Raw genomic sequence first — 22,063 nt, forward strand, 5'->3', positions numbered from 1 at the left:
GAACGTTCATAACATGATGCCGTTCGTTCATTGAGACGTGACTACGTTGCGGCTAGTAGCCAATAGCTTTGGTCTCGTAATTTGATCTAAGCATGCATGGCGCTTTGTCCGGTCGGAATTCTTTACAAACCATTGGACAAAGTCCAATCAGATAATGTTGTCGAAAATTTTTATATCCACTTCTCAAACTTTGTTGGTCGGACATTCCGACGGAAAAAGTCTGATGTAGCCCACACACGGTTGGATTATCCGACAACAAGGTCAGATCGGACATTTTCCGCCGGAATGTCCGACCGTGTGTACAAGGGCTAAGAAGTTCTTTGTTTTGTATCAAAGTACAGGACCTGTGCAAAGGCACTCTTGTGACTTACATCTCCCCCCTTCTTTTAGTAAATATGAATATACTAGTTGAATGTATGTATTGCAAGCAATAAAGTTACATGAAAGTACTTACCTCTTTCTTGTTCTCTGCTGCCCATCTTATAATGTCTGCAAATGCCCTGTATGAAATCTGGCACAGTTTCTTAATGTTTTTAGTTCAGCATTGCTATGAGCAATATGGGTGGCATAATGCTACCTGACACTCGCAGTTCCGAAGCCATGGAGACTTATGCCCTGTACACACGGTCGGACTTTCGGACAGAAAATGTACAATCGGAGCTTGTTTACGGAAATTCCGACCGTGTATAGGCTCCATCTGACTTTTTCCATTGGAATTTCTGACACACAAAGTTTTATGAGCAGGATCTAAAATTTTCTAACAACAAAACCCATTTGCGTAAATTCCAATCGTGTGTAGACAATTCCGACGCACAAAATGCCACGCATGCTCAATCAAGCAGAAGAGCAGCACTGGCTATTGAACTTCATTTTTCTCGGCTCGTTGTACGTGTTGTACGTCACTGCGTTCTTGAGGTTTGGAATTTCCGACCAACTTTGTGTGACCGTGTGTATGTAAGACAAGTTTGAACCAACATCCTTCGGAAAAGATCCGATGGATTTTGTTGTCGGAATGTCCGATCGTGTGTACAGGGCATTATAAACAAAAACAAGGCAAGAAAAGGATTTTCTCAATGAATTTGCGCAATTTCATCAAATGTTGCAAAATCTTGCAGTTTAGAGATTAGATCTGGCAGGCACTGGTTACATAACCTTCCCAGGGGGCATCTATGAGGACCTGGCCACATAACTAGTGCCTCAATGGTCCAATAAGTACAAACACATCAAATGTAAGTAACAGCAAAAATCTTTTATTTAACAAATAATTGCAATGTGATTTCATGTCAGAATGCAGAGCTGCATGCTGATTTTATTTTAGTGAAAGGGGAGAAAGGTCTGCTTTAAGCCCGGCTGATTTTTTTCATGTGATCAATGTCAATGGCTATGGCCACCAGCAGTGACCATTGTGTTCTGCTGGCAGAACACAATATCACTGCAGGAGAAGTTCAACACATTCAGTGTTGATGGGGGAATCAAACAAATGTATTTCCTTCCACCATGGATTGCATAGATTATGTGCAGTACAATGATGATGTCACCACTTTTACAGAGGGATAACTGGGTTTGCAGAGGCAATTGTTGCTCCATTGCAGCTATCAGGGAATATATTTAAATTCAAGTTTCTGTACCTGGAGTTCAGCTTGGTTGTAAGCGTTTTTAAAGAACAAACATACCTATACTTACCTGCTCTGTGTAATGGTTTTGCATAGAGCAGCCCCAAAACTCTTCTTCTGGGGTCCCCCGCTGACTCTCCAGGCCCCTCCTCTTTAACCGATTAAGGACCGCCTCACGCCGATGTACGTCAGCAGAATGGCATGGGTGGGCACAATCACGTACCTGTACGTTGCTCTTTAAGTGCCCAGCCGGCAGCACACTTGCGACCCGGTCCTGAGCTCTGTGACCATGGCTGTGGGACCCGCAGACCCGATCGCCGCTGGTGTCCCGTGATCGGGTAACAGACCTGAAGAACGAGGAGAGGTAAGTGTAAACAAACCTCTCCTCGTGCTTCCTACTGAGCCTGACACTGATCGTCTGTTCCCTGCCATCGGAAAGACGATCAGTGACATCAGACGCCAAGCCAAGCCCCCTAGAGTTAAAAAACACACACACACACTTAACCCCTACACTGCCCCCTAGTGGTTAACCTCTGACAGTGCCAGTGACATTTTTACAGTAATCAGTGCATTTTTAATTGCACTGATTGCTGTATTAATGCCATCAATGGTCCCAAAAATGTGTCAAAATTGTCCGACGTGTCCGCCATAATGTCACAGTCACAATAAAAATCGCTGATCACCACCATTACTAGTAAAAGAAAAAAAAATTTATAAAAATGCCATAAAACTATCCCCTATTTTGTAGACACTATAACTTTTGCGTGAACCAATCAATAAACGATTATTGTGATTTTTTTTTTACCAAAAATATGTAGAAGAATATGTATCGGCCTAAACTGAGGAAAAAAACAAGTTTTTTTATATATTTTTGGGGTATATTTATTATAGCAAAATGTAAAAAATAATGCATTTTTTTTCAAAATTTTCGCTCTTTTTTTGTTTATAGCGCAAAAAATTAAAACCGCAGGGGTGATCAAATACCACTAAAAGAAAGCTCTATTTGTGAGAAAAAAAAGGACGCCAATTTTGTTTTGGAGCCACATTGCACGACTGCGCAATTGTCAGTTAAAACGACGCAGTACCAAATCGCAACAAAGGGCTTGGTCCTTTAGCTGGAAAATGGTCCGGGGCTTAAGTGGTTAACGGGTGCCCCAATGGAAAGCTATTTTCCATGAGAGCACCCGTTTGGGCTTGCACCCGAGTCCTACTGCTGCGTCCATTGACGCAGACAGCAGGACTTGGCCCAGCCTCCTGCTCCAGTATCACAACTTTTGATTGAAAGCAGCGGAAGCCAATGGCTTCTGCTGCTATAAAACTGTCAAATGAGGAGAGCAACAGTGGATCGGGCTCAGGTAAGAAAGGGGGGGGGGGGGTTGCAACAAAGAAAGTTTTTCACTTTAATGCATAGAATGCATTAGGGTGAAAACCTTAAGGCTTTACCCCATTACAAGGGTATGTTTGTTGCATGTTTGTTGTTTCCTGGAGTGGGGCTTTAAGCTAATTTAGAAAATGAGTTCCGGGAAATATAACTGAACAGGATAGCAGGAGGTAAGTGTAAAGCGTACACTTACTTGGTGTACTAAAATATGTGCAGAGAGTTCAGCAGGACTATTAGTTCAATGATTCTGGTCTGTGTTATTTTATAAATTAATTTAATTGTGTAGCACCACTCCCCCCCCCCCCCCCCAACCGCTTGATCATTTTAGGCTCTATGTTCTCAATTCAAAGTGGTATACCGTGCTAAAGTAACTCAGTAAATAAGTATATATGATAAATGAGTGCAGCGACTAACCATGTGATATAGCCATAGCAAGAAATACTCTGTGCATAGGAAGTGTCCTTATATCTTTCAAGTGATGAGAAAAAAAGAGAAACAGTTCAAAAGATTGTGCAGAATTAATCTTCATGAAAAATATGAAGAAATTCAAAACAAAGTTGATTGGACAGGGATTCCACCACTAAAAATCATGCAGAACCTTCTGTGGCACCCCACACTCTGTGATCAGGGAGGCTTACCGGATGATAGGGACCACCTATTTATAGAATGGTCAGACAGGTAGGCAGAACAACCTCTGCAGGGTATAAATGAGGAAGCCTCTGGTGTGATCAAACTCACAGTGGGATATCCAAACCAGAAAAAACCAGGAGGTAGACCATACAAATAGAAAGCTCCAAAAGTGTAATACATATGTTTATTGTATAAAGCCAAGGCTACTTACAATAGATAAAAAGCAGTAAAGCCTAAATACAATTGTTTGCCGGCAAACATAAATTTTTTCACCCGCACTTCCAGGGTTACATGGGGTATGATGGCTTCAGTGCATAGCTCCGCCCGACATGTTTCATCATATGTGACATCTTCCTGGGGCACAAGCGATGCACTGAGCCATCGCTATAAATACTAATGTTGAAAGACCAGGCCTCGTTTTCGGACGGCGGCCATTGTGAGCAAAGTTCAAGCCTCCTTCTCATTCACCACAATGTTGGCAACCAAGCCTCGGATTCAAATATCAACTAAATAAACAGGACCTTAATGTCTTGGCTACTTATCACTTACAAGAAGTGACAAATTATGCCTGAGTTCTGTCTATAAACGTAGCGCCCATAACGGATACCAAGATAAATAAAAAGCATTAAAAAGGAAAAACGTTATAACCTTAAAAATATGACAAGGAAAGCCTTATTGCAAAGGCGAAAGGTACTCTGAGGGCCTCTAGTGGATATTTAAAAAAATGTAGAAAATGGGAAAAATGCTTATAAAAAAATAATATGTGCAAGATATAGAATGTTATAACCATAAAATCAGTAACAGTATTGCAGGTACTAAAAATAATAAAATAATAATAAAAATATTAATATGAAAGACTAATCCCCAAAAATTTACATAATTAAAGTAACAACTAAGAGGAAGCAAAAATTTAATAAAAGCACTTGATACATTTAATAAATGCATCAATCATTAACCTCCACATCTGCATTTAGACCTAATGATCTAAGACATTTAACCCTATAGATTCAACTCATTTCAAGTTTAGAGATCTCACGTCACCTAGACTCTCCCCTCGAGTGTAGTTTTAACTTATCAAGTCAGAGAAAAGAAGTACCAGCTCGATTTTTGTTATGGATTTCCAGGTAGTGTCTGGAGACTGGATGGCCTTTAAACCCTCTGTTAATGTTACCAATGTGTTCATTGAGCCTTACTTGTAAAGGGCGTATTGTGCGCCCAACCTACTGAAATCCATAGGGGCAGGTAAGCAAATATACCACATTAGGAGCAGGGCTCGTGCAAGGATTTTTAATACCCTAGGCTAAACCTAATTTTGCCACCCCCTTTGGCTCCACCCCTGACCCCATCCCCTTTGCCTTGGCCATGTATTCCCCACCTTTTTATTGAAGCTCCCATCAAATGCAGCCCACCAGCGCCCATTAAATGCAGCCTCACCAGCGCTCATCAAATGCAGCCTATCAGTGGCCACCAATGAATGTTTGCTTGCTTCCATTCATTTGGGAGTCAGGACACAAGCACAGACCTCCACCGCCGGGCACCCTAGGCAGCAGTGCGTAGTTTGCCTAGTGGTAGCACCAGCCCTGGTTAGGAGTGGAACATGTGATAAAAGTCTTGATTTGAAAGTCCTGGGATGTGCTATAACATGTGAATTTAGTGTTTTTTTTTTTATTACTTATAACGTTAATAAAACATACTGGGCATATTTTACATTTAAGAAGTTCTATGCTCTGCCGATCAACTCCAAGAACAGTCTCGACCCCTCTGGCACAACTGGTAAACAAATATTACTGTGGACACAATGGTAAAGGGACACCAGGCTGTAGCAGGTCAAAGAGTATTTTACTGAGAGACTTTGCAGTAAACAAGACAGTAATAACTTGAAACAGGTAGTTTACCTGTAGTAAACTCTGATACTAGGCAACTTAGCACAAAAGAAATATGTAATGTAATTAAATCACAGTTTAACCAACTCACAGGTCTTAAAGATGGCCTATGTGCTCAAGTATGAAAGGGAGAAAGAATTACTTCTCGTATGTCAATCTACTTCCTTAAAATCCTGAGACCACGGGCCCAGAAGATAAATGTACAGCACAATAAACAACAATATGCTTTAAACGTTACGCTTTTTAAATGAGAGCCCCCCCTTAATATGTGCCAATATTTTGCACTGAGTCCTTAGTTGAAGAAAAAAGAAATTTGGGAGTCTTTGCAGTGTAGTTATCTGGCATCTTCAGGTAGCTCAACAAGGGCCCAGAGAGATCTCTGTACAGCAACTTACAGTAGCAAGGGATAGCTTGTGTAAAATGTCTCCTGTGAAGGCTTTTATGAGGGGGTGAGATAAAGATGTCTGCATATAGTGTCTCTTTTAATGTATGGTTAGGGTGGGCTTCTGCCCGCTCACCAATCCTGGTGACACCAAGACCCAAAGAAAGGCACGTTCCGGGACAGGCTCTTGAGGGATGCCCAACTGGCAACTTGGGGCCCAAAAGACCCGGCGGCCTGTGCAGGTACCCACACAGCAGATGGCGTGTTTGCGACAGGTGATCTGCATCCAACTGTGTAGCCTGCTTCCAGGAAGGGCCACCTCCTTGCTCAGCTGCAATGTCTCTCCCAGCAGGGAAAGGGAGGAGCTCCTTCTGCCACCTCTTGGTCTCCTCAAGCTCACCTTGACAGCCTTATGTTCTCTCATGGTCTGCCCTGGGCTCCTTGTGGTCTCCTGCCCCTCGATCACACACCTCCTCCTCCTCTTTCTGTCCCCTGGGGCATACCGGGGACCCGAGTCAACCCTCTGCCTGATTGGTCCTACCACAGCCAATGAGGAAACAGGGGGGTGGATCGAGCAGCTGTCCTGTGTACAGCCTCACTCTCCTGTGGCTGCGTGAAGAGGAGAGGGAGGGGGAAGAAAAGCTTTCAGAAGCTGCAGACTGTGTCTCTGCTCCTTGTCAGTGGCAACTGGCCAAGTATGGGGGGAAATCGGCACCCGTTACAATCGCATCAATGAAGTCTATGGGGTTGCAATAGGCTGTAAGTAATTCCATTCATATAGTAACAGGGACTGGAAGTAGAAATTGCATGAACCGAAAGAATCGGGCTAATGGAAACACTGTGAAATTTACCCTTTACACTTAAAGTGGTTGTAAACCTCAAACATGAAATATGAACAAAGCATATCCCTCTATGGGGCAACTCAGTATTCCCAAGGATCTCACCAGAAGGATGACTGTAGAGAAGGGAAGACTGCAAATAGATGAATACAACTTATGTAGGAGGATTTGTTTCATCGCTGTACCTCACCTGAGGTCAGTCACTTCACTGGGTATATGTAAGGCAAGTTTTATTTTTTACATTTTTCAATAAAGTAGAGAGAGATTAGAACATCTGTCAGGTTTTTATTGCTGTCTATGTCCCCACTAGAGCGATTCATCCTCCTTATTTGTCCTCTGTATTATTGCCGAAAGGGAAAGTAAAAGACAATCCTACAATATGGGTTAGGAACAGGCAAAGAAGGGATATCTTTCAAAAGGGACACTTGTTCTGGTGACCCTGGTGACAACGTGAGAGTCCCTCACTTTAGTAGGGATTTCCTCTAACTTCCTATTTTGGCTATAAGACGAGAGGTATAGTGAAATCTCCTCAATGGGACACAAATGGCAAAAAAGAGATATAACCCTCCCTTACTCTATCCTAAAAAATAAAAATGGTTGCCTTTAGTTATATTTTAAAACTGGCAAATGGGAAATAATAATTGATGTCTATATCCTATAATGTATCCCATAACCACTATTCAGAAAGTCTTTCACTGGCCAACGCCACCAAACTATTTCAAGCTCAAATATGTTAATTTACAATGGATACTTCATCACCAGGGCTCTTTGTGCTGCCTCGTCAAATGTATTTTTATATCCATTGTTATCACCATAAAAGAACAGCAGATGGTGCTATTGTTGTATCTACAACTGACTTTCATTTTCCTCCCAGGGCTTTGTGTCCAAGCTTGACAGATTCATCCGCTGGTTACAAGATGCAATGGAAGCTACGGAGAACTGGACCCCTCCTCAGCCTGAAACAGAGGCCCTCCAGCTTTACCTCCATACACACCTGGTGAGATATGAGGAGGAAACACTACAAGTCTCTGGTCATTGTAGTCACACGCCACTGAAACTTGTCTTTCTCTTGTAAAAATAATCACATTATGGTTTTAACTGACATATTTAAAGACATACATGACAGTTATACTATAAACTATATTTATAGAAAATTTCGTATAAACTCTTCATAGAGTGAGGACACACACAAGCTACCATTCTTTTGCATATTTACAACATTTGTACACCCTTTCAACATAGACAAATCTAATCAAAATATTCCTTTTAAATTGTAATGCTGTTCTAGTACATTTGATACAGAAGAAGAGGATAAAATAAAACCCCAAATGAGAAAGCTGCCAATTTATCTTCACAGTGGGTGAGAACTATTCCTTCCTGACCCCAACATCTATAGCCCAAATCAATAACTGCACTGATGAGTGTGGCTGAGGATGTGAGCTCTTGCAAGAAATGTATGCAATCCAATTTTAAATTCGTCCATGGTGTTTTCTTTCGTTACCTGCCCTGTCATAGGATTCCAGAGTTTCACCAAGAGTGCAGCAAGAACCACTTTGTATTCTGGGGATAAATAGGTTTCTCGTGGCATCTAAATGAATTCCCCGTTATCACCATTTTAGATCCAGAGATAATGTATTTTTGAGGTGGAATCCTATTTTTCTAGTGCTTCTTGCTCAATTGGTTAGTTCTTTTAATTTATTCAATTGGCCAGGTTTGAATCCCTGCAGTTCCACTTTGCTGCAATGCACCATTTATAGTGTTATGGGCGGCCAGTGCATCTAGACCTGAAAGGCTAAAGGGCACGGGACCATGACCATTGTTGTAGTATTTAGATGGATTTAGAGATCTCTTTGCTTGTGGTGGCCTTTTGCGCCCATTGTTACAATTTAAAAATACCAAAATAAAAAAAAAAATTTTTTTTTATCTATTTCTTTTGGTGCAGCTTAGGCTCTCACCCACCATGCAGTGTCAGATGAATATAGACATTAGAGAGGAAAGCCAACACACCAACGTAGATTGCAGGTATATCTAGGTTTCCTTGAATTGGTATAACATTGACTTTTCCAGGAATACTGTGTGGCTGTAAAATATCAGTGTTTTGCCAGTGAAGTTCACCAAGTTTAGGTGCAGTCTACATTGGTGCTCAGTCCTCCCGTTATACTTGGTCCTTCGGTGCACCTTCCTTTACTACCAGGCACAGATGATGGGTGCTGGATGGATGTTGTTTGCCACTTAGGTGGATGAAGATATCTAGAACACAAATTCAACCCTTTTCTGTATCTTCTGTAATGGAAGGGAACAAAACATTATCACAGGCATCTGTCACCAAACTGGAATACCATCAGTTGGTACTTCTTGTATAAATGGTATTCATACAGTTTTGTAATAAACATTTCTGTTCTACATCCCCTAATATGTATAGTCACGATACCATGGTTTCTACAATCACAAAATTTGATGTAATGATTTTGTTGTTTACAATTATTTTTTAACAAAACCCTGCATGACTGTTTTACAGCTACATTGCCACTGTTTTATGTATTTGTCTTCCATTATGAAAATACACTGGGGGACATTTACGAAGACGAAAGCAGACAGAAACTGGAGCAGCTGTCCAAAATAACCAGTCAGCTTGCTTAGGTATGCTTTGAAAATGAAAGCTTCAAGCTGATTGGTTGTCATGCACACTTGCTTCAGATTCTGGCTGCTCCAGTTTTAGTAATTTTCCCTTATTATACTATAGACAAAAAGAGTATAGCCCTGATCGGACGAAAAAGGATCTGCGGGCTGATGAGGTTATCTTTGTCTTTTCTTCTCCTGTCTGTGCATATGCATACAGGATACCTGATAGGCCCCAAGTGCTCCACACCTTTTCCCATTCTTATGCTGCTTTGCAAACATTGATGTTTTAATTAATACATAATTGAGTGAATTGTCACTTTTTACATGTACCTTGAGTTTAGCTTACAGTATTTGTCACCGTGATATAAAAAAGCATTTGCTCCCAGTGTTGTTCAAATGCTTTCTTTCTTTATGCTTCACTCAAATTTTACATATGAAAATGGTTATGTTTGGGGAAAGGGGTTGCAGTCATGTGTCTACTCATAGAGTAGCTTCTTTTCTGAGGTTCTTTGCTGGGTCTAGCAATGACCCTCACAGCACCTAGTTTTTCATATGCAAAAGTACAATTTTGTTATTTAAATTAGATTCTTAGGCTAGAGAGGGCACATTTATGGATGCATTGCCTGATACACGGGTGGGTGCACATTGTTTTTCTTTTGCCAAAGGACTAGATTTCTACACATGGATGGAGTTTTCAATAGGATTAATTTGCATATCCCATGCACACATTCACCAGTATCACAAAAACATAAGTATTATAATGAACATATTCCCATTCATTATGTAAGACATTTGAGGTTAAATAATGACTAATTTAGCACTTTGACAAAATTATAAATGTAAGTGCATCTCACTTTCACTTTCGTATTTCCAAAAACACACAGAAGACATTTTAACACATAGGATTTCTTAAGTGCGTCTAAACCCAAAAGAAAGAATTACATTTCTTGCAGCTTACTAATCCATAAATGTGGTGGCTGAATTAGTTTTCTTCTTTTTTCAAACCCTTTTAATTTTATTTTTACCTGTTGATCCAGCCAGTACATCTGTTTTTTTTTTTCAACTTTGTTTAACAGACCAAGCTGGGCAGACAAAGCAGTTGATTTACTAAAACTGGACAGTGCAAAAGCTGGTGCAGCTATTCATAGAAACCAATCAGCTTCCAGGTTTTTTGTCAAGCAGTAACAACAGATCCAAAGGCTATAGGAAAGTTTACTCTTAAAAAAATAAGGGTAAAGCCCCCAACATCGTACTAATTGACCAGTTGCACAATAATTTAATATTATAATTTGTAAGATTCTTTTTTGCAGTGCCACACTGCATTATCATAAAATTTTACTAAAATGTTAAAACAGTGCACAAAACACTTCAAAACCACATCTCCACATCCATGTATCCCCTATTATTTGAAAAATATTCAACTTTGGGTATGTATGTGTAATGCCACGTACACATGACCGGACTTTTTGACAGCAAACGTCAGACGAAACGAGTCCGTCGGACAATTTGATTGTGTGTGGGCTCCATCGGACCTTTGCTTGCCAAAAATCTGGCGGACTTTAGAAATAGAACATGTTTTAAATTTTCCCACCGAAACTCCGCCGGACTGAGAAATCCGTTTGTGTGTATGCTAGTCTGACGGACAAAAACGGACGCTAGGGCAGCTATTGGCTACTGGCTATGAACTTCCTTATTCTAGTCCGGTCGTACGTCATCACGTTCGAATCCGTCGGACTTTGGTGTGATTGTGTGTGGCCAAGTCCGTTCATTCGGAAAGACAGTCGGACCTAGTCCCTCGAAAAATCCGGTCGTGTGTACGCGGCATTAGAAATTATTTAGAATCAATACAGCATGCAAGCACTTGAAGAGGCAATAAATAGAACAAGGCAGGTTTTAGCTTTCAATAAAAGGTGGAAATCACACAGCCATAAGAAATGGGCAGGCATTATGAAAAGAAGTGTGCAACCCTACAGCCGTAGGCTGGCCACATGTTCCAAAATCAGGACCATCCAAAAAAATTAAATAAAATGACATGCAAGCCTGAAAGGAGAGGTAGAGGTGCTGCTGCATTGAGGTAGTAGGTGGCAAGCATTACTAATGTGACCTCCTACCCCTCATCCACCTTCAGCTTCTACACCTCCTATTCCTCTTCCAACTCCATCAGTGTGTTTGTAGCAGGACAGGCTCTGGAGAGCTATAGATTTTTCACTCCACTAGTGGCTCATCATCCAGGAGGCCTGTATCATTTTGTCCCAGTTAGAAGAGGCAACCTCAATGGTGAGCTTGGACAAGGCTGAGATAAGTGACACCATGGGGTTTACCGTATTTAAAGGCAAATCCACTTTGCACTACAAATGCACTTGAAAGTGCAGTCGCTGTAAATCTGAGGGGTAGAGCTGAAATGAGTGGAAGCTCAGCTGATTTTATCATCCAATCACGTGCAAGCTCAAATGCTGTTTTTTATTTTTCTTGCGTGTCCCCCTCAGATCTACAGTGACTGCACTTCCAAGTGCACTTTCAGAGCACTTGTAGTGCAAAGTGGATTTGCCTTTCGTAAATAACCTCCCATGTGTCAGTTATGGGGTTGACAAACCATTAAACACTAATTGGAGTGCTTACAATGGTCAGCTTTTATTGGTTTAGTCTTTATCCCAACAATGTAAATAGAAATAGAGGCGCAGTGCAGTAATACCAGTATTTATTAATCAAAAGCAGTTCAAAACACAGAAAGGTAGTGTAAAACTTCTTTTGAGTGCTGCTCAAGTGCCCTCTGTGCATCCTCCAGTTGTTCTTAGTCCCTTTGGATGGTGTACCAGAGAACCAGGACATCCAGAGGTTCCATTCATACAGAAGCTCCCTATATACCTCCACCATCCCAACAATGTCATTTATTTTATACACAACAACTGATATTGGCCTGAGAGACAACCTGGTAGCACTCCTTTTACACCCGACTCCTATTCCCAAGTACCCTTTAAAAACCTTATTCTTTTAAAAAATGCAGCACACATGCTTGGAAATAAACAGCCCCACCTTCCGTTGAACCTGTGTCTGCCAAAGTCAACAAGATTCCCAGGATGGCGGATCTAAAAGCCTCTCTGAAACATACATCAGATAAACACTTGGTACTACTGGAACAAATTTACCTTTTCTGAAGATCACAAAGACTTACTATCAGAGAGCTGAGCTTCTTCTGGAGGTCAATCATCTTAGCCCCCTGACCTTCCTCTCCTCTTCTCTTCATCTATTAAATGTTGCGCTGTGATTTATTCCCATCTATCCATATCACTTTCTCTTCAGTGTATCTCTAGGGTCGACCCTCTGCCCTCACCCCATAAAAAAGAAAAAATACCTTCTAAATTGTCTGAATAAAAAATGAATTTCCCCCTTGTAGTACAGTACCCAAAAACAGTTCCTCCACTACTTATTGAAATATACCATTGTTAATTGTACACTTTTATATGATGTTTACATATACATAATAAAATGCAAACTGTTTTCTGTGCCTCTTTTTATGTGTGAAATTAAATAGAGAAAAAAAAAAAAAAAATATATATATATATATATATATAAAAAAGAAAACAAAACAAAAGAAAACTATTTTTTTTCTGTAACTGCTTAAAAAGTGTTAGCTGAAGTTAGGCTTTAGTTGTTTAGTCAATTATGTAAAGTTCATCTGATCGTACCCTCGCCAGACTGCGCTGCTGTTCAAGGGTGTCTCTGTTGCTCCTCCATAGATGGAGAAAGACAGAAATGTTACTGGCCAGATCACCAGGTAAAAATAAAGGATTGGTAAGCTCCAATATTTTAAATTTTTTTTGTTTTTTGGGTTGAAGAACACTTTTAGCCCTTGTACACACGGTCAGAGATTCCGACGGAATGTTTCCTATCGGACCGTTTTGCCGGATATTCCGACTGTGTGTGGTCTGCATCGGACTGTTTCCGTCGGAATATCCGACGGACCAACTTTTCCAACTTGCCGGTAAAATTTTCCGATAAAATGCCACGATCGGACATACTCCGATCATGTGTAGCCTACTCCGACGGACAAAGTGCCACGCATGCTCAGATCAAATTCCTAGACCAAAGCTATTGGCTACTAGCCTGATTGTAGTCCCGTCGTAACAAAATAACGTCATCACATTATGTACAATCGTATTTTGCGACAACTGAGTCCGACCGTGTGTATGCAACATCACTTCCGGACCTCTTCCAGAATTAATCCGTCGGAATTAATCCAACGGATTTGGTTGCCGGAATCTCCGACCGTGTGTACGGGGGCTTAGAAACCTAGTATTATGTCATCACAAGTCTAGTATGTGTAAGTTCTTCTCTGGAATTATTCTACTATAGTCTTCTACAGTGTACTAGAGATCAACAGAAATACGTATGCTCAGCAGATTTGCATAATTGTTTTTTTCTAAAGAAGGTTCATTCTCCTAAATATTACAAAAATAAGGTGATAACTGAAAGATGTGTTTATCATCTTGACTCATCCTTGATCTTTTGCAGAACTTCAAGCAGAGTGTGGACAGTCACTGTGCATTAAAAGATGCGGTTCTGGAAGAAGGTCAAAGACTGATGGAGGTGTTGGTATCTCACAGAGCAGGTAATGAGGAAAAGAAAAAGGAAAACATGCCCCATCTATGTTTGAAAAGAAACACGACTGCATAGTGGATTGTAGGTTATTTAGTCTGTCCTGTGCCTTATATATACACACACACACACAAATGTGCTTTTATATAAAAAGAAATAGGTAATATAAAGAACAATTATACAGGATTTGAAAGTTATAATTATTCACTGCTCATGATTGTTCAACCATGCCTATAAACATAAAGTTAAAGCTAATTGGACATGTTGGGAAGAGTGGGTGATGCATGTGCCCTGTTAGACACTCCCCTCCCCCAAATATGCAACATTTGGCATGTTATTTTTTTGGGGGTGAATGGGTACCTGGTTTTAACAGGTACCTGTTCCCACTTCCGCTCAAGCCGCTTAGGTGGCTCAAGTGGAAGTTGTCCCCTCCCTCTCCCTCCTTGCAATTTTCTTGGACACGTCACATGCAGGGCTGGTACAAGGCAGGGGCGGAAGGGGTGGATGCCCTTGGTGGTACGATTTTCTATAGGGGGGGGGGCGCAGGTAAAGTGTTCCGGCAATGTGCTTCACACCTGTGTCATTATACATACTAGCCAGTGCCGGTGTACCCGAAAAATTGTCTGTAAGTGTGCCGAGTGCGCTCCTGCATCTGGCACAACAAGCCCTGGCTTCACCTCCCTTTCCTGTCTGCTTCAATGTTCACATCCCCTACGGAGGAGCCTTGTAGTCCCGGCCATTAGTGGGAGGTCACTCACAGCCGGAGGCAGGGTGGGACGACTCAGAGGAGTGCTTAGAGCTGTGGTGGGGCTGCAACCTAGAGGAGCCAAGGAGCCTGGCTCTAGTTGGCAGATGGAAGTGGAAAGCAGTGTGGGTAGGAGGCCAACATGAGGAGGAACGTCGGAAAATGGGCATCACAGAGCAATGTGCTGTACTGTATCTGAGGTCTGTGTGTGTGTGAGGAAAGATGCTGCCAAGCTGAGGGAACAGAGAGCTGCACTGAGGACACAAGGGGAGGAATGAGAGTATTTGTAGGGAGAAAATGATTACTTCTAGGTGGGATTGATATGGGGGGGGGGGGGGTTGTATTTGTGCTGTTGTGCTAGGAAGGGAATTCTGGGGGGGGGGGGTCTGCTGGGATGGGGAATTTGAGGAGTGGCAGGATAGGATTTTTTCTAGTAGGGGTATTGGGGGGGGGGTGCTAGAAGAGGTGATGGGGGGATTTGTGCTAGGATAGGCAATATTGGGGCTGTTAGAAATGGGGATGGAGGGGATTTATGCTAGTAGGGATGATTGGGGGTATTTGTTCTAGAGGGGAAATTTGGGGGCATTTGTGCTAGGAGGGGGATTTTGGGGGGTGACAGGGCTAAGATCTGTGCTGGGAGGATGAGGATTTGTGCTAGGTAGGTGGGAGGACATGTGCTGGGAGGATGAGGATTTTTGCCAGGAGGGGGATTTGTTCTGTGGCGGTGGGGTGGGGGAAAGAGCATTTGTGCCAAGAGAGAGGTTTTGTGGCGTGGAGATGGAGGGAAGAGAATTTGTGCTAGGAGGGGGATTTGGGGGGGGGGGTTGTGCTAGAAAAGGTTATGGGGATCTGTGCTAGGATAGGACATATTGGGGCTGTTAGAAATGGGGATGGAGGGGATTTATGCTAGTAGGGATGATTGGGGGTATTTGTTCTAGAGGGGAAATTTGGGGGGCATTTGTGCTAGGAGGGGGATTTTTGGGGGGGGGGGGGTGACAGGGGTAAGATTTGTGCTGGGAGGATCAGGATTTGTGCTAGGTGGGAGGATATGTGCTGGGAGGATGAGGATTTTTGCCAGGAGGGGGGATTTGTTCTGTGGCAGTGAGGTGGGGAAAGAGCATTTGTGCCAGGAGAGAGGATTTGTGCCGTGAAGATGGAGAGAAGAGAATTTGTGCTAGGAGGGGGATTGGGGGGGGGGGGTTGTGCTAGAAAAGGTGATGGGGATTTGTGCTAGGATAGGAAATATTGGGGCTGTTAGAAATGGGGATGGGGGGGGGGGGAGAATATGTGCTAGTAAGGATGATAGGGGGTATTATTTGTGCTTAGGGCCAAGTATGCTGATTAGTGCTCAATTTAGTATTTTTTTTTTGGGGGGGGGGGGGGTTGCTAACACATGATGCTCATACATCTTGTGTATGTGTGAAGGGGAAGTGCAGTTTGGTGTCTTCGCCCTGGGCGCTAAATTACCTTGTTCCAGCACTGGTCACCTGGGCAGAAAAGGGCAACCAAACTGACAAGAGGCACAGAGGAGATCAACTATGAGGAACTGAAATTATTCTCTATCGAGAAGAGGAGATTAAGGGGGGATATGATCAACATGTACAAATACATAAGTGGTCCATATAGGGAACTTGGTGTTGAGTTATTCACTTTAAGGTCATCACAGGGGACAAGGGCGCATTCTTTACGTCTAGGGGAAAAAAGATTTCATCTCCAAATATGGAAATGTTTCTTCAAAGTAAGAGCTGTGAAAATGTGAAATAGACTTCCTCCAGAGGTGGTTCTGAAAAGTTCAGTAGATTACTTTAAAAAAGGCCTGTATATATTACATACATAATATAACTGGATACTAACATTTATAGGTAAAGTTGATCCAGGGAAAATCAAATTGCCTCTTGGGGGATCAGGAAGGAATTTTTCCCCTGCTGTAGCAAATTGGAGCGTGCTTTGCTGTTTTTTTTTTTTTGCCTTCCTCTGGATTGACTGTGGGTGAAGGATTGTGTATATGGGATTATATGATTTTATTTTTATTTTTTGGTTGAACTAGATGGACTTGTGTCTTTTTTCAGCCTGACTAACTATGTAACATGTTCCAGAAGATTGCCCGACCAATGGGGAGGTGCTGCATGACTCGTGAATTTGCAGTGAGTACCCGGCTGTGAAGCTATCACAGCTGGGTGCCCACACTTGCAATGCCGGTGCCGCAGAGAGAATGAGTGAAACTCCACTTTAATTAAAAAAAATAAGATCTGCTGTGGTATATGGAACATCCATAAATGTTAATTGTGCCTTAGCAGTACTCTGAAAAATGAATTCCTTCTGAAAAATAGCGGTGTACGTCCTGGCATCTGAAAATGCCAAGGCACTCCTGTACCTACACAGCTGTATATCTGCAGTGTGAATCTAATTCTGTGTACATGCGGTCGGATTTTCTGATGGGAAATTTTGGAGTTGAGCTTGTTGTCGGAAAGTCCAACCGTGTGTATGCTCCATCGAACATTTGCTGTCGGACTTTCCGCCAACAAATGTTTGATAGCAGGTTCTCAAATTTTCCGCCAGAAAAACGTTGCTGTCGGAATTTCCGACCGTGTGTACACAAGTTTGACAAAAGTTCACGCATGCTTGGAATCAAGCAGGAGGACCTGCACTGGCTATTGAACTTCCTTTTTCTTGGCTCGTCGTACGTCTTGTACGTCACCATGTTCCCACGTTTGTAATTGTTGGCCAACATTTGTGTGACCGTGTGTATGCAAGACAAGTTTGAGCCAACATCCTTCGAACAAAAATCCATGGTTTTGTTGGCGGAAAGTCCAATCGTGTGGACAGGGCATAAGTTACTGCTAGTCTCAACAGATTTGGAGTGAGATTTGGTGAAGTTACTATTGTGCTGCTCACTGTTTTAATTACTGGAGGAATTGACAGGAGGAAGCAAAACCCTGCCTCTACTAATATGGTTACCTTCATACAGAGACACAGTGCAGAACAAAGCATGGTAAGTCAGTAATGGGTAAAAATCAGCTGCGGGGAGACCACATTCAATACGGTTGACCAGTTCTTTGCCCTTTGACATTTTCTTTGGGCAAAGCTTTTAGAGTTATGTTTCTTATTTTTTTTTCCCCAATAATTTTTATTAAATTAAAATGTATCTAACAAACAAAAGGGAAACAACACATAAATTCTTTACAAAGGTCCAAGATTGTCCAAATATTCTAAGCATTCAGTTACATCCAATTATTATGTTTACAGTCAAGACGAACATAAAAAAGATATATTTTACAAAATATCCTGTTACCCCACACAGACACAGACTGTAACAAGAGTTGTGGAAAAATATGCTAATCATAACAAAGATAACTAGAATCTGAAGCAAAACACTGTGTTTATCAGTATTTCCTAATGGTTGAGCATTCCTTATTAATTTTAAAGTCTTTGTTTAACCACTTCCCATGAAGGTCATTTACATAATCGCCAGGAGCAGCATTGATGCAGGAGGGTGTATATATATATATATATATATATATATATATATATATGGTCTACCACATCGATGCTCATGTGCGACTTCTACAGTGTGCAGCCCTGTATTGGTGCTGCACAATATGATCACTGTGACCATTCACAGCGATCACACTTGCAAACAAAGGCTGCATTTCTGCAGCCTTTGAGCTGTTTCTTCTCACAACAATCAAACGTGAGATGAAACTGAGTGCTTACTACAGTCATTAGGAATGTAGTAAGCATTCAGAGTGTAAAAAAAATACATATATATTTGATCACCCCTTCCCCAAGCAGTACAGTATCACTGTGGTGACATTGTAGTTCTCTATCTGGTGATCAGAGACACTGACTGCTGCACTGATGACTCTGTATGCCAGTGTAACAGCCAGTGTCTCCAATCAATAGCCACAGCAGTACAATGTCACCACTAGGGATGGCCTTGCGGTTCGCCCAGCGGTCGGTTCGCGGCGAATTTTGCGTGTTCGCGATTCTCCAAACCGGCGGACTTCTGTCGCTGTTCACGCGGCGGACATATGCGTTTACATTGTGAAAGAACTTTGACCCATGATGACACATCCATCATGGGGTACAGGACAGCCAATTGAGACATTTCAGCACATGGACAATTGGACATCCCCCCTACCTTATAAATAGACCTGATCTAGCGGCCATTTTACATTCTGTCTTTTGTCAGTGTAGGGAGAGGTTGCTGTGTGGAGCAGGGACAGACTGTAGTGACACAAATCACTAGCTATTAGGTCCACAAAAGTCCTTTTAAGGACTGGTATAGGTGTACAGTATATAGGGTTCTGGTGCACTGCTGCTGACTGCTGTGCTGGTGATTGCTGAGTGCACTGCTGACCGATTCTGCAGCTGTCTTTTGTCAGTGTAGGGACAGGACGCTGTGTGGAGCAGGGACAGTCAGTTTAATCACTAGCTATTACTATTAGGTCCACAAAGGTCCTTTTAAGGACTGGTATAGGTGTACAGTATATAGGGTTCTACATGTATAATATACTTTCTTTCAAATATAGAAAGCCTATTATACTTGACTGCTGACCAATTCTGCAGCTGTCTTTTATGATGGCGTGCCACTGCCACAAGGAAGATTCAATGGGTAAGAGCTTAAAAGAATCTGAAATATCCACCTTGGACAGCCATGCGCCCGTGCCTATGCTAATGATGTATAGCTAAGTCAATGGATGCATATTTAAGAGAGAACTCTTCGGAAAGAATAAGTAAGTTAAGCCTAAGGATGTGGGAGGAATGAGGCGTACACCCAATTTATTTGAGAATTTACCCTTGACAAGTCAATAGGGCTAACCCTCCATGTCTCAAATTGTGACTCAGCGAAGGGGCCAATAATGAATCCCCAGTCCAGCTCGGTCTGCAACAGATTGTCAGTAGCCTGTTCGTCAATGGAGGCTGAGCGGGGGTTCATACACTCATGGGTGGTGTGGGGCAGGGTGATGAGCCACGTGTGGAATCCGGAGACAAACCCACTCACCAGGAATAGTGTGTATGCGGGTGACGGGTGAGAGGAAAAAAAATTCCAGCCACCGTACTTAGGCCGTCGTAGAGTGTTAGGGTGCCACCCCTCCTCAAAAATCGAACACATACCAACCACCCAGCCCCCAAGTCAAATCAAAGTGCAGATAAGGCACCAGGTGGGTTTAATTACCACCTCAATCAGCCACAGAACCCATGCAATCAATACATTCTAAACTTCAAATAGATGAAGCAGCAACCATGTATGTCATTTTCTCTTCCGCTATTTCTCATAAATCTAATATTTCTGCTCCACACTGTAACCAGATCAAGTGCAATGTCACTATGATGACATTGCACTGCTGTGACGGTGATCATATACATTGGCTGACTACTCTGATATCACTGTATATCAGTGCAGCCAGACATTGTCTCTGATTACTGCCACAACAGTACAATGTCACCAGACTAGTGCAGCCGGTGTCCCCAATCACCACGGCTCCAGTCCCAGTGTCACCATAAGGTCTCGTTCACACTAATCGTATTATCTGAAGAGTGAACCATGTTCAGATTGCATTTGAAAGGTGGTGAGGAGGCGTTGTATTGCCTTCTCTGTGCCTGCTTTAACCTCTTGGACCCTGCATAAGCAGCTCCATTCAAAGTGGCAGGGTGTATATTTGCAAAGCAAAGCATCTTGGCTGCAGCATGTGTACACCCCTGCCTCTGCATTTACACTGGGAACCAATTGGGTTAAGCTGCAAGGTTTTACCTCCCCAGCCTCATTTGTAAATGAGCCATTCACAGTGTCCTCAAACATCACCAAACCAGTCAAAGTGTCCAAAAATGTGATAGGTAGTCGGGAAATGAGATGCGTAATTTATACACCGAGAAACCTGAAGGTGCTCCTTTGATTTTGGTCCTTTCTATGTGGCTAGGCTGTGAAAAAGTCTTACAAGTGATATCACCATACTCAGGAGAAGTTGCAGAGTGTGCTGTGGGGTGTAATTCTTAAATATGCCTATGCTGTATGTTGGAAATATCTTGTTATTTAACAATTTTGTGAAAAAAATACATTTTCATTACACATATTCCAAACACTTCAGGCAAAAAAAGTCTTTAAAAGACTCACCATGCCTCAGTAATTTTAGGTGTACCTAGTTATTTCAGCTGAAAAGAGAAAAATGTCCATCAAATTCAACCTTTGCAGTAATGCCTGATCTGTGAATTGACTTTATGCCCAGGTCTGTAGACTTTTGCTGCAAAAATGCTAATCCTGGCTTCTGGATAACTTCCAGGGGCTGTGAGAGGACTCCATTATATGTCATGGGAGCAGTGCTCTGACAGGTGCTTCAGACTATAGCACATGTAACATACAGGGAACTCTCAATCGTGTTTGACAGATTGCAGGCAGTTAGGCAACGTCCCAGTATTGCATACATGTGAGAGAACCCTAATGCCCTGTACACACGGCCGGACTTTCTGGCAGAAAAGGTCAGACGGAATCATTCTGTCGAACATTCTGATCATGTGTGGGCTTCATCTAACTTTTTCTTTCTAAAATTCTGACGGACCTAGAAATAGAACATGTTTCAAATCTTTCCCCCGGAACCAGTTCCTATCGAGAAAACTGCTCGTCTGTATGCTGTTCCGACGGAAGGGCAGCTATTGGCTATTGAACTTCCTTTTTCGAGTCCCGTCGTACATCATCGCGTTCTAAACGATTGGACTTTGGTGTGATTGTGTGTAGGCAAGTCTGTAGGCTTAGTCGAAAAGTCCTTCGGAGTTCAGTCGATGAGAAGTCCGCTCGTGTGTACGCAGCATAACTGTTATGAGAGGCAACAGTCAAATAAGACAACATGGAAATAATGAGCTAATAACAAGCTTGGCCAATGAACATTATGCAGGAAGTGGTGTCAGCCTTGGGCATGAAATGGCTTATCCCTGCACTCTGCAAACGTGATTCTTAGAGCAACAGTATAATTACAGAATACATGGAGCTTAAAATGCCAGTCTAACTTGGGAATATCCCCACCCTCTCCATCTAAATATCTACAAAGATACAGCAGGGTTTTTTTTTTCTTGCGTTATACAGAAGAAATGTATGTGTAGATCAAGTTAAATATACCACGTAAGGAATAAAAATAGGCATTTAGAAAGAACATGCCCCAAGAAGTCTTTTCAGACTTTCCTCAAAAATAGCACAAAGCAAGGGAATAAAAAAAAAAAAAAAGACTCTGCCGCAAAACATTTGGGCAAAGGTTCATATATTTTTATTGCAGCTGGATCATTTGATTCCTGACAGAGATAGCTAACTCTGGCAATATTTCTAAAGCTTCCTGTAATAGCTTTTTACAGCTTGATAGCATCATATTTTAAACCATAAAGA

At 42.1% G+C, this 22,063-nt stretch overlaps 1 protein-coding gene across 1 annotated transcript in view; it reads left to right on the forward strand.

The window, feature by feature from the left end:
• The window catches only part of AKAP6 (A-kinase anchoring protein 6), a 427,520-nt gene that overhangs the window by 190,660 nt on the left and 214,797 nt on the right, over positions 1-22,063 (forward strand). Inside the window, exons 5-6 of the mRNA XM_077464820.1 lie at positions 7,603-7,725; positions 13,863-13,959. Of these exons, the coding sequence (XP_077320946.1) occupies positions 7,603-7,725; positions 13,863-13,959 (220 nt within the window). The remainder of the gene's footprint in view (positions 1-7,602; positions 7,726-13,862; positions 13,960-22,063) is intronic.

Source organism: Lithobates pipiens, unplaced genomic scaffold (assembly GCF_037356315.1).
Source record: "Lithobates pipiens isolate NorthernLeopardFrog02 unplaced genomic scaffold, aLitPip1_a1.2 Scaffold_30, whole genome shotgun sequence".
NCBI classification, from domain to species: Eukaryota; Metazoa; Chordata; class Amphibia; order Anura; family Ranidae; genus Lithobates; species Lithobates pipiens.